The 12941-nt window shown below is 48.4% G+C and overlaps 1 protein-coding gene across 1 annotated transcript in view; it reads left to right on the top strand.

Moving 5' to 3' along the window:
- Il17rd (interleukin 17 receptor D) overlaps window positions 1-5693 on the top strand; it is a 66305-nt gene extending 60612 nt beyond the window's left edge. Inside the window, exons 11-13 of the mRNA XM_038349587.1 lie at window positions 448-632; window positions 2980-3925; window positions 5211-5693. Coding sequence (XP_038205515.1) covers window positions 448-632; window positions 2980-3925; window positions 5211-5323 — 1244 coding nt within the window. The 3' untranslated portion in view covers window positions 5324-5693. The remainder of the gene's footprint in view (window positions 1-447; window positions 633-2979; window positions 3926-5210) is intronic.
- The last annotated feature ends 7248 nt before the right edge of the window (window positions 5694-12941 follow it).

The raw sequence follows: 12941 nt of genomic DNA, 5'->3' as shown, positions 1-12941 counted from the left end.
GAAGAGAGAAGTCATTTTTTTTTTTTTTTGTTTACTTGTTTGTTTGCTTTGGTACGCTGTACTTTTTTTTTTTTTTTTTTTTTTTTTTTTTTACTTTTTGATATACCGCCGCAGAAACTGATGACTCTCATTCACAGTGCAACTTGACGCTGATCGAGTCGGAGACCAGAGACTCCCTAGATGGAGGTGTCAGTTGTTCCTTTTGGTAAATTGACTTTTGAGATTGGATCTCATGTAACCCAGGCTGGCCTCCAACTTGCTGTGTAGCTGAGGATGGTCCTGAACTTATAACCTTTTTGCCTCCACCTCACAAGTGCTGGGATTTCTGTTGTGGGCCCCTGGGCCCCAGTCTAGCTGCTCATTCCTGAAGACACCGAGACCCAGGTCATGTGGGAAAAGGCAAAACTTTGTTTATAGGTGTCAACCTTGTCTTCTCTCCCAATTTAGAAAATATATATTCACATTTAGATGAAGAAAGCCCTGAGTCCTCCACATACGCTGCGGCTCTTCCCAGAGACAGGCTCCGGCCACGGCCCAAGGTCTTCCTCTGCTACTCCAGTAAAGATGGCCAGAATCACATGAATGTGGTCCAGTGTTTCGCCCACTTCCTCCAGGATTTCTGTGGCTGTGAGGTGCGGAATCCTGTTTCTTCTCTTACCCTGGGCAGGATATGAGATCCATATTCCTCTCCAGTGCCTTCTCCTCTCCAGTGCTTTCTGGAAATCTCTCTCCGCCCAGTGCCTTACTTTCCAAACCAGAGTCAGTCTGAGTTTGTTCTGCCTGATATTAGAAGTAAGTGTTTCACATGGCACATGCGTGCTTGAAACCCTTGAGTGGCATGCACATGGTAGGACATTTTGCAAGTGCTGAGAAAGGGTGCACTGCCGTGGATCATGTGACCAGACATGGATTGTCATCTGATAGCATGGTGAGCACCTGCAGAATCAGAGCCTCAGTGGAGCTTCGGGAGTTTTGCTGGCAGTGGGAAGGCTGAGGTTGACTGGCGTGAGAAGGCGGTGTTTAGAGAAAATCAGGCCAAGTGTCTGCGTGTCTGTGCTGGTTTCTTAGCTCTCTCTTCTCTTTCCCCTCTTTTCCTCCTCCTCTTTTTCCCCTTCTGCTCATCCTCCTCTTCCTCCTCTGCCTCCCCCTTTTCTGGTTTTCCTCACTACGTAGCTCTGGCTGTTCTGGAATTCCATGTGTAGACCAGGCTGACCTCTAATTCCCAGAGATCATGGCTTCATGGCTTCTCTCTCTCAAGTGCTGGCTTTAAAAGCTTAGGCTCCCATGCCCAGCTTTTTTTGGGGGGGAGGGGGCCTCTTTTTAGCTATTAACATGTAGCTTTTCTGTAGACAGTGATGCTTAATTTTTTGAGTATAGTCCGAAGCTATTGTGGAAGGCACACCCTATTTGTCAGAAGAGCAATTATCATGGGATGTTTCCTAGCTCCTTTTCTTTGAACTGTTTGTTGGCCCTTTCTTTGATGGGAGCGCCCTCTGGTGTTAACAAGATGTATTTACAAGCTGGTGGGATTTCCTCCTGTGGGGCCTTGGGCCTAGCAGGTACACAGCTGCTGAGAAACTCTGCCACTGTAGCCTGTGGCCTGACGTGTTAGGATGGCACAGGCACAAGTGGTGTGTTTGTGCCCTGTTCTTTTGTACGTAGATGAAATTGTACATAAAGTTTTTTTTTAATAGCTACATCATGCATGATAAGGACTTACCATAGCAGAGTTAGTCCAGATTGTTAAACTTCCTAGTTCTTGGCCCATTTCTGACGATTTCTCGATCATCAGAACATCTCACATTGCAATTGCTCAGTCAGAGATAGGAATATATATATATTTAAAAACGCTTTATGATGAAATCAGCTCTGTACAGAGTGTTTACAGTTTCGTAAAATATGCCACACATGATTTAGCAAAATAGACTAGTAGGATTGCTTTTGTTGCTATAGAAACAGATTTTTACTATACCCAGTTAGCTTGAGTGTGCGTAATGCCAGTGGAGCATGAGATGATCCGGTAGCTTTTTCAGCAGATGGTAGATTGGGGCTTTCTTCTCTTGGGTACCATTTTAGAACAGGAGAATGAAATCCTTCCAGAATGCCCTTCCCCTGTATAATTCATGTTTAGCGTTAGGAATTCTTGAACTTCAGGAGCAATGGTGTCAGTAAGGTTGCTCCTTACATTATGGGATGGAAGTAGTTTGAAAGGTAAATTCCTTCGAAAGGATTAGACACGCTTGGTTTTCTTTCCTGTATCAGGGATTCCACTACTCTCTTGGCTCTCTTAACCCAAACCCTCATGGTTCACAGGCCTTGTGGAGCTATGACACCTTAGATTTCTAGGAAAGCGTAAAGAAAGGTACTTAATCCAGACAGGGTGAGCCAGAAAAGCCATACTGCAGCGGAGGAACAGTGGGCTAACCCTGGGGCTACGAACCTGGTCACAGAGGTCCTCTGTCCTTGTGGGTGGCGATGGCACCAGGTCCTAGACCTATTTCCAGCACATTCTGGGGTCATTATCCACATCCTCTTCTCAGGCCTTTTAGCCTTGTCCCCAGGATCTTTCCGCTCCTTATATCCGAAAGCCTCACTCATCGGACACACCGTTCTCTTTCCTTCTTCTTCTGAGCTCTCTGTCATGCTGTGGGTTCCATGAGGACATTCTCGGTTCCATTAGACAAGCTGCAGAAAACCCTGGCTTCTGTCTCTTCACCTGTCAGGCAGCAGTGCTAATGACCCAACATGTTACCATGTCCATGTTCACTTGAGTGGGTGTCACATGTGTGCACACAGTGGCTAACTGCAGTGCTCCAGCTGTTCCTCTGTGCACGCACCTGGAACCTGGAACCTGCACATGTCCCTGCTAATAATGGCTGAGGGGCAGGTGATGGGACCTCACTCACTGGGTTATTCCAGTCTTCTCTCTGGGCAGTGGTCGGTGTGAACAAGCAGCGAGGTGACCTGTCCTCTTTCCAGGTGGCGCTGGACCTCTGGGAGGATTTCAGCCTCTGCAGAGAAGGGCAGAGAGAATGGGTCACTCAGAAGATCCACGAGTCCCAGTTCATCATTGTTGTGTGCTCCAAAGGCATGAAGTACTTCGTAGACAAGAAGAACTATAAACACAAAGGAGGTGGCCGGGGCGGGGGGCAAGGAGAGCTTTTCCTGGTAGCCGTGACAGCCATCGCAGAAAAGCTTCGTCAGGCCAAGCAGAGCTCATCCGCGGCACTGAGCAAGTTTATCGCTGTCTACTTTGATTACTCCTGTGAAGGCGATGTCCCCTGCGCCCTGGACCTGAGCCCCAAGTACAAGCTCATGGACAACCTTCCTGAGCTGTGCTCTCATCTGCACTCAGGAGAGCACAGCCTTCAGGGGCTGGGTCAGCCAGGGCCTAGCAGCAGAAGGAACTACTTCCGGAGCAAATCTGGCCGCTCCTTGTATGTCGCCATTTGCAACATGCACCAGTTTATCGATGAGGAGCCTGATTGGTTCGAGAAGCAGTTGATACCCTTCCATCCTTCCCCTGTGTGCCGCCAGGAGCCAGTCCTGGAGAAGTTTGACTCAGGTTTGGTTTTAAATGATGTCATAAGCAAATCAGGGCCAGAGAGTGACTTCTGTCTGAAAGCTGAGGCTTCTCTACTTGGGGCCACCAGGCCAGCTGACTCACACCCACACCTGGAAAGTCAGCGTGTAGGCCTGAACCAAGACACTGAGACCCAGCCCACCTGTGAGGGTGGCCCTGCCTTGCAGCCCCTGTTGCATGCAGTGAAAGCTGGCATTTCCTCGGATATGCCGCGGGACTCGGGCATATATGATTCCTCTGTGCCCTCGTCAGAGTTGTCTCTGCCTCTGATGGAGGGACTGTCCCCTGACCAGATGGAGACATCTTCTCTGACCGGGAGTGTATCTTCTTCCTCTGGTCTAGGTAAGATGCCCTGAGACTGGGCCCTCATCCTCATTTTGTCTATTTGTCCGTCCGTCCATCCATCCATCCATCCATCCATCCATCCATCCATCCATCCATCATCCATCCGAGCCCTCATTCTTTCTGTCTACCTATTATCTATCTATCTGTCTATCTGTCTGTCTACCTACCTACCTACCTACCTGTCTGGGACTGGGCCCTCATTCTGTCTGTCTGTCCGTCCGTCCGTCCGTCCATCCACCCATCCATCTACCCTCTGTCTATCTGTCATCTATTTATTTATTGAGTTTTTGTTTGTTTTATTTTGTTTTTTTGAGACACGTTTGCAACTCTGGCTGTCCTGAAACTCACTATGTAAACCAGGTTGGCCCCAAACTCCCAGAGATCCTGAGGCCTGGGGTTGAAGGCGTGTACCACTATGCCTGTCTAGGGATGGGGCTCTTGATATAGGCCACACAGCCTTTGGCCACACTTTTGAAAACCATCAAAGCTTTTTCCCAATTTGGGTACCCTATGGGACAGTGAAACCTAATAAGAAATAACATAATTCCTCTCATAGTCTTGATTTACTCCAGGCAATGAGAAATATTGGACTGTAGAAATGATGATGGTAGTTATGGTGAGCTGCTCAGACCCCTACACCAGTGTTACACGTGCATGGTATTGTCTTTAAAAAGCTACGTTTATTTTCTGTGTGTGTACACACGGGATGGGGGTGGGGGTGAGGCGTGTGCCGTGGCGCGGGTGTGGAGATCAAAGGATACCTGTGGGAGTAGATTCCCTCCCATTGTGCGGGGTCCACAGTGTAAACTCAGGTTGCTGGGCTGGGTGGCGTCTCCTGACTCTGAGCCATCTCACCAGTCCTGCATTGCCTTTCTGTACCCGGAAAAGACTGGATACCAAATGCATACACTGGGCAGGGTCTGTGTCTTTGCTGGGACCCGCAGCATGTGCTACCCTTCTCCTCCCAAAGCCCTGATGTAAGCTCATGAGTGCAGTGTTCTCCATCCTAGCTTTACATAGCGCTCCGGGTGGAGGCGGGGCTCTTCCCCAGAGAGCCTCAGGAATCTGTGACAGGCAAAACTTCTGCCCTGAAGGAAGGCTTTTCTTTCCTCTCCTAAGGTGACTAGATCTTGCTAAGGGGATGAGAGAGTTGATCTGAGCTGGTTCTGATGCCTGCCTTATTGGTACAGAGTACAAGAGTGAATCCCAGCCATGTCGTGTCGTGGGGATCCGGACCAGTGGAATGCACTAACTGTGGCTCTGCCCTTTCTTCTCTCCTTAGGTGAGGAGGATTCCCCTACCCTCCCTTCCAAGCTCCTCGCCTCTGGGGTGTGCAAAGCAGAACATGTTTGCCACAGCTACACCGATGAACTCCAAGCAGTTGGCCCTTCGTAAGGATATGGAAGGGTCCGAGCATCGCCACTTTATCTGCTGCTTGCTCTGGTTCCCCAGCTCACCTCCATGGTTGTGTGGCCGCTTGGAGCTGAAGGTTCACACAAGGATATTTGGAGTGAAATTCGGGCCAATCCTTGATCCTTTCTGCTCCAGCCTGAGTCTCCGATTTCCCAGAAGCATATAGTGCTCTGTAAGACACTTCCTTTAGACCAGGCAGCAGCTGGCTGTGTGAGGGGGTGGGGGAAGAAGCAGGTAAAGAGAAGTAGGAAGCACCAACACTTCTATTCCCTTTCGGCTACTTTGATTCAAAATGCTTTGTGGAAAAAGCACTTTGAACAACATTCCAGTTACCCATGTCAGTCAAGTACTGTCTGGGACCCGGATTGTGCTGCAAGTGGTGTTTCCATTCAGTTTCGGTGTCAATTTTGAGTCAAATGTCCAGACAATGGCTGAATGTCTACCCAGCCACATTTTATGAAAAACTTTCTCTGTATTACTGGGAAACATGGCTGACCAGGATGGAAACCCATGGAGCAGGTTGACCGTCTTGATCATTGTATGTGAAGAAGATGCCAGGACCTGGACACCTTCCCCGGGACTAAGGAGCCATCATGTGGGGATCACAGCTGTCTGTTTAGTTTCTCTGGGTTATGTTTACTGCTCTAGCTCGGGCGATGATAGATGGAAATAAGGACGATTACCCAGCTGGATAAAGTTATTGGAAGCTGTAGTTTGTGCTTCGGCTAGTGCTGTGTCCTGAATGTTAGAGGTCAAAATCTACTAAATACAACAGAGGGTGGGTAGGAGGTGGTGGCCAGTTAATCTGCTGACGTGACTTGACTAGTGACAAACCTCCTTTGTAGAAAGCAGAAAGGAGGGGATTGTTACAAAAGTAAATGTTGTATTTTTCTGAACACTCCTGTACAGAGTTCTGTTTCCAAAGACAACGTCTCTCCACATGCTTTTTATGAATTAGGTGTATATAATGATGCATCCGTCTCTATGGAAACCCTCTTCCTCTTGCCCTGGCGCCCTTGGTGTGCGCGTCCTTCTCCACTGTTATCGTCAGGGATGTTGGATGTTGGCAGTCTGTTTTCTCAGCGTTCTACTGGAAACTGTGAAGGATTTTCCTATTCCTTAGCCAGATAGGATCAGCCTTAAGGAGGATGTCTAAGAAAGACCCCAAGGTGGGGTGGACGGGAGATGAGCAGGGCTTCCCCTTCTAGCAGAGTTTTAGTGAGACGGGAAGGGAAGCCTTGGCTCCTACAGAGGAGAAGTGGCCTGTGTGTATTTTGGATGGAAGATTCCTCCCTGCTCTGTACAGGCGACTGGCAGCTTCTCAGGAGAACGTATTCCTCTGTCCTCTGGCAGCTGTTCTGGGTGAGCTGTGAGGCGGTCTCACCGGAACACCAGGCTCTCAGCAGAGGAGTTCATTCCATATTGTCACTGTGGATTCCAGCCCAAGCAGACAGAGCTCCCAGCTCCACGGGACTCCCCTGACCAGACTCAGTCTTGGCATTCGTTCTCTGAAGGAGATCAGTGGGCCTAAATTGCTAACGTATGACCATTCACTGGGAACATCATTAGAGAGGCTTTTTTTTTTCTTTTCAAACTAAGGCCAAGAAATATTTTATGCCCTATAAAGAGCCCCCCCTTCCAAGAAACCACTTTTAGCCTAGATACTCAGCTTTGGATAGGGAACGCAGGACCCGTGAGAGTGCCTAGGGGCAGCATGAGGCCTTAGGCACAGGGCTAAGCAAGGCCCAGGCGGAAAGCTCGCTGCATGGATTCAGGTGAGGACACCCTATGAGCCGCCACCTAATGTGCTAGTCTGAAAGGCCTGGATCATCGGGGGATGTTTCAGTTTGGATTTAGCGACTGGATGCTTTTATTTTGAACTACAACTATTTCTGACCAGGAGACTCAGATTCTAATGTGCCAAGTGATGAAGCTAAGGTTGCTTAACTCAGGATAAGACAGATGGTGGGCAGCAAAGGGAAATTTTGTTAGTCAGCCCTCCTTCCCCTCCACCTCATCATGAGCTAGGAATGAGAATGGCCGTGCAGATGAAGGCAAAGTGTCTGTTCTGAACAGAGCTGCGGTTTTTGACTCAGAGTTGTCCCATGAGTTAGAGACAGTAAGATGGAGTCAGAGAAAGGTTCTGACGAGGCACAGGCTCTTTGATGCTGTGGAGAAACAGGAGGCTGGGTCTGAGCGTGGATAAGGAGAGGGTGTCCATTGGAAATGAGGCCAGGGTGAGACCAGGGCACCGGGAAGCCACAGATGATGAAGTAGGTTGTTTACCTGTATCTAAGGGTGTCCCACAAGTTCATCTGGTGCTGAGAAACCTTGCTACAGGGGAGTGTGCTCTGAGTAGTTGGAGGCAAGTAACAGGAACCACCTCAATGGGCTGCATGGAAGCAGAGGCTTGGGGCTTTGGGGCACATGGATTTTTAAAAAGAGAAGTCATCCTTGCCCAGGCCCAGGGATCAGATGGGATGTAAGCAGGTAATAGAGTATTCTGAGTCAAGAATGAGACTGGGCCTTAAAGTTATGATCTGAAGGTTTTGATTAGCAGGCAAGTGCTAACTGAAGTCAGTCCCGGGCCGGAAGCTTAAAGCTGTCTTTAGTGATGATGAGGTCACTGGAGGCAGCGCAAGGGAAGGTGTAGGTTCAAGTTCACGTGGGATTGAAGTTCAGACTTGCCACGTCATAGCCACGTGATTGCTTTTGTTACTGATTTTCTTGACAACTCTAATCTTAGGTCCTCTAACTTTTATGCAAGATGGGAAACTGTCCCCTCCAAACTACGGGGTTCCAGGTTGTGGGAGTTTTTCAGAAGGAACATGGACACTGTCTTATTCCTAGAAAGAAAGAAAAGGAAACATGAAATCCCTAGCTACCTCAACAGAAGAGAGAACATTCTGCCTTTATTGGGAAAAGGTAGGCAATGCCAAAGTGAAGGTTTCTTGACTTTTTCTTCTGTCTTCCTTGTTGGGAATGACTGCTCACAGATCGCAGAGTCTGTGCTTTCTGGGCACCAGCATACTTGGGCGTGAGGAAAGCAGCAATGACATCCCCTCACAGAGAGATGGCAGGCCATGGTGGCAGCTGGAGCAAACAGAGGCAGTCTTGTCCAACCTCCAGGAGCAAGGAACATTCTAGATGAGTGTCTCTGCGTATTGTTACCTGGTTTTCTCAGTTTTCAAGAAAACCTGATAATTTCTGATTTTTAAGCTGTTAATGTCAAGCAGTGGCAAGCCCAACCACCCAAGTTTAGTTCTGTGAACCCACCCTCTTCTGAAAATTGTGTTCTTTCACTTCCTTATGATGGCTGTGTCACTTACAGATACTCAGATTGCACACGTGCGTGCACGCATGTGTGGGTGTGCACACGTGTGCCTGTGCACGCGCATGCACTAAATTAAGAAATAAGTCAAACATTGGCGATTAAACTTCAGGAACTACTAAAGTGAATTCAGGACCAACAGAGTCTAATTAGACGGATCTAATTTCTCAGTGACTGCCAGGTTATGACTTGTGCTTTGTAAGATGTGAAGTAAACCATCTACAGTAATTACAAATGTGTGGGCCCTGGGAAAAGCTACTGCTAGCCCTGTCCTTCAGGAAGGTTGATGCAATCCTGCCCATTTTTCTTCTCATGTAGCCCAGGCTGGCTGTGAACTCCTGACGCCTCTCTCTCGGGCATGCACCCACAGCCTCCATATGATTCTGAATGCATTTGACATGTTTTGATTGTGTCTTTACATTTCATGTCTCGAGAGAAAGGCAGCTCAGCTGATGATTTCAAATTCAGATTTATACTGTCCTGCATTTGAAAGCAGGCAACAGTTGCATTTAAATCCCTGGACTTTGGGGGCCTTATTTATAGTTTTAGTTGTAATCATGTTTTTACGTGGGGCGGGGGAGTTCTGAGCTTATGCCCAGATATTATTAGGAGAAACTTATTTGGGGAATACAGCAAAAACTCCTCGAGTGCCCCCACACTGGGTTTTGGAATCATCTTTTTCTGCAGCCTAGGACATGGAGAGAAGCATTTCCTGTTGTTGAGATGCCAGGTGGCCGTCGGGTCACCCTCGTCATAACGCCACTTTTCCAGACCCAAGGGTGACAGCCGAAAGAAGGCTGGCTGGAAGCGGTTAGCTCTAGTTCTGGTTTCAGAATTTGAGGGTGAGAGGAGAGAGGCTTAGATCACCCAGCACGTTCCCTCCATCTGCTCAACACAGTTGAGCTGTTCCAGACGCAAGGCTGTGGTTGAGAGTCTGGCTCTTTAGGGAAGGAGATTCTGTAACCTCCCTGCTGATCAGATAGTTCTTGGTATGAATTTCTTGCAGAAATTCAAGCCAGCTTTCTTTTGTCTATGGTATAGAGGAGGAGAAAGAACAGCTGGTCACCTTCCCAGTACTGAAAACCACAGTGAGGTCATCCCTCGTGTTTCTTCAGGAGGAAATAATCCCACCCACTTAAAGCCTTTCACAGCTCTTGTCTCCAGGGGCTCAGTCTCCCTCGTTCCTGCACTTTTCAGCCCTTCTCAGCTTCACCTCAGTGTTGTTCCCCCAACGTCGCCAGGGCCTTGTTCTCATGGGTGCCGTCTGACAGCCATACCTCAGTTAGGATTACAGGGAAATCTGCGGCCTAGCTGCTCTCGCCACGGAAAAAAATAGCATGGCACTTTAAAAACCTGTCATATCACTGACATGCATTCAGAGGGTTATGGCCGCCGCTTCTTGTTCTCTCGGTGGTAGTCCTTGCTCCCCACAGGCAGTTGGTGCTTATTCCTGTTGTATTTGGTGTCTTCCTTTATTCTGAAGACACCCTTCATGGCCAGCCTTACCTTCAGAGTGGCAGCTACCCCACGCTCCAATTTTGGGTTCTGTTTTTACCTGTCTCTAGACTTGACCTTTGTTTTGTGTATCATATTATTGTTTAAATGGTATGCACTACAGCAGAACCTCTGGCAAGGTAAGACCTGGGGTTTGCTAAGTGCTACCTTCTCATTGCTGTTGGGGACCAATTCGCAAACCCCTTGGAATGCCTCAGGGAGGGCCTCTGGGGAATTTTGGCCAATCGTTTTTCTTTTTCATTCTTGGTATTCACCCAGGACCACAGACGCCAGGGCAGTATCTCGCAGTTGGGCAGGCATAGTGGGTGATACAGCCAGAAGCCATCATTCCATCTGCACAGCTAATATTTATATCTCATAGAATCCGGCAGAAAGAGCAAGGAGCAGCCTTCCGTGACTGCCACTGGATTATACGCAGTGTGCTCATCGGTTATCTTAAAACATTTCTCTTCCTCTCAAAGAAGCACGTCAAGTTTGGACAGCAGCAAAAAATTCCATACAAATATAAAGTGTTCATTTTGAGAGTAACTTTAATTCTTGTTATCGGTTTAGAAAACAAATATTTTTGCTGTCGAAGCTCCCATGTTGAGGAGGAAGGCCTGCAGGCATGGTGGTGACTGGTGCCTTTGTGTGATCCTTTAAGTTTCTTCTTTGTGGGGTTTGGCGGAATAGTGAGCCCTGACAGCCTGTGTCCGCGTGCCATAATTTTACATTGGAGATATTGGTGGTGTATTTGTACAAAACTAACTAGATGATAGTCAGCCATGGCTGACATTTGTAAGATGTTTTTGTGCCTTAGAATTTCTGCATCTAATAAAATGTTTTGTCGAAAGCCTGCCGTGGCTCCTTATTGTATAACCTCTGTCCGGTTTCCTTCCTAGCTTGGGCTCCTCACTGTTGGCAGAGGAGGTAAAGAGGGCTTGCATCCCCAGCACCCTGCTCTGTCAGGCTACTTCTTGGTACTCATCACTTCCCGGTCAGTTCGGAGCTCTGCTGCAGGTGCTGTAACCCCATGATTAGAAGAGCCCCCAGTTTCTGTCTGTAGAATGGGCCCAAAGCCCTGCTTTAGGGGCTGGTGATAATGCTTGTACCCAAAGTGACAGGTATCCACAAGAGGGCAATGTTTGGTAAGGAAACAGTCAAAATTTGCATTCTTGTGAATGTCAGAAATCGGGGTTCCATGTGTGCTCCTTCCCGTCTGCTCTGGTTCTGTTAGGTACCCAGAGCATGTAGCTGGTGTTTTTGAGGGATATGGAAGGAGTTAAGAGAAGCTCTGGAGCAGTCGCTGTGGGCCCCAGAGGAGAAAGCACCGCTTGCCTTGACATAAACATCCTTCTTCCTGTTCACTTTGTCCACTGGTGTCTTCTTTTTCCGTCTCTGGAAAGTCCTCTTGAGAGCTGGAGCCAGGGCACCGAGCCCTTCTTTATGGGTGTGGTCTCATTTATCGTACTGTTCCTCTCTGTGGTGGGTCATCTTGCTGTCCCCATTTTACAGACAAGGAAACTGAGGATCAAGCTCTTATTGAATGAAAAAAAGAGGTGAAAGGACGTGGCTGCCCCTAAGGGTTGAGGTTTTCATTGTAGATATAAGGGAGCTCGCAGGCAGAGGCATACGGAAGAGTCTGGAGTGAACATGAGCAGGGCCATGAAAGAGAAGAGGGCAGAGTCAAGAGGCCAGGAGCAAGCCAGGATACCAAGAGACAGAAAGGGTCGATAGCCCAAATGGCTCAGGTTATATAGAGGAGGGTAGCTGGGGGAAGGGCAGCCCAGCCCCTGGGCTGGAGAGTTCTGGGTAGGAAGTGGGGTGTGCAGGTACTGGTGTCCCCTTGAATATATTAATAGGCACCTCAGCTGTTTGTACCAGGTTTGAGACCTAACACTGGTACTGCTGAGGTCTAGCAAGCCAGAGAAAGGGAGACCTGAGGTTGTCTGTCAGATTGAGGAGGAAGTGACGTCAGGAGACAGATTCCTGGCAAGTGCTGTGCCTTTCTCCTCTCCACCGACATCAACAGTCACCCTCAGTAGCTTTGCTAAAAGCACAGTCCAGGGACTGAGACCTCATCACATCTAGTTAATAGTTCACAGCATCCCTGTTATTAATGGGCAGGAAGGACCCTGAGTCGTAATTAAAGTGGTGGTTTTCTCTCTGTACATATTAGGGGGAAATCTTGTTCTCTTGGTCATCTTTTTGCCTCATTTCTGGACTCTCTGCTGTGAAGCCCCTGTGGTCACATGACCACACTCACCCCAGACATGAGCAAAGGCAGAGGTTTGTGGAGATCAGAGGAGATCTGACCGAACATGTGTTGACATGTATGTGGCATGTCAAGGACCCGAATGCCTCAGACCCATGGGAATGGCAAAGCTTTACTCTGATTTGCGTGGGGATCTTGACTCCGCAGAAAACTTGGATGGAAGCTTCCTCCCCCTGGATTGTTTATAGCCTGGGATGGCACCCCTACAGAGACGCCCTTACTGAGATTAGCCAAACCTCACTTTTTGTTAAGTGTTACACAATGAGCCAGTTCCTTGTTCAGCTGTATTCAATAAACCCGCCTCCTTAGTTCCGATCTATAAAATAAACATGTTGAGTTTGCAGAGTGCACAGCCCACCCGCCCCCAGCTTTTCTTTCTGTGTGTCTCTCATTTCTTCATTGCCTGTCACCCTAGGTATGCCAGTCTCTAAGCTGTGCAGGTCACAGAAGGATCAGGAGTCCTCTGTGGCATCTTTCCCTTGTCACTGCACACTCCAGGG

The sequence above is a fragment of the Arvicola amphibius genome, chromosome 12 (genome assembly GCF_903992535.2).
Source record: "Arvicola amphibius chromosome 12, mArvAmp1.2, whole genome shotgun sequence".
Lineage (NCBI taxonomy): Eukaryota > Metazoa > Chordata > Mammalia > Rodentia > Cricetidae > Arvicola > Arvicola amphibius.
The sequence above is the reverse complement of the archived record's forward strand: the minus strand, read 5'-3'. Positions and strand labels throughout refer to the sequence as shown.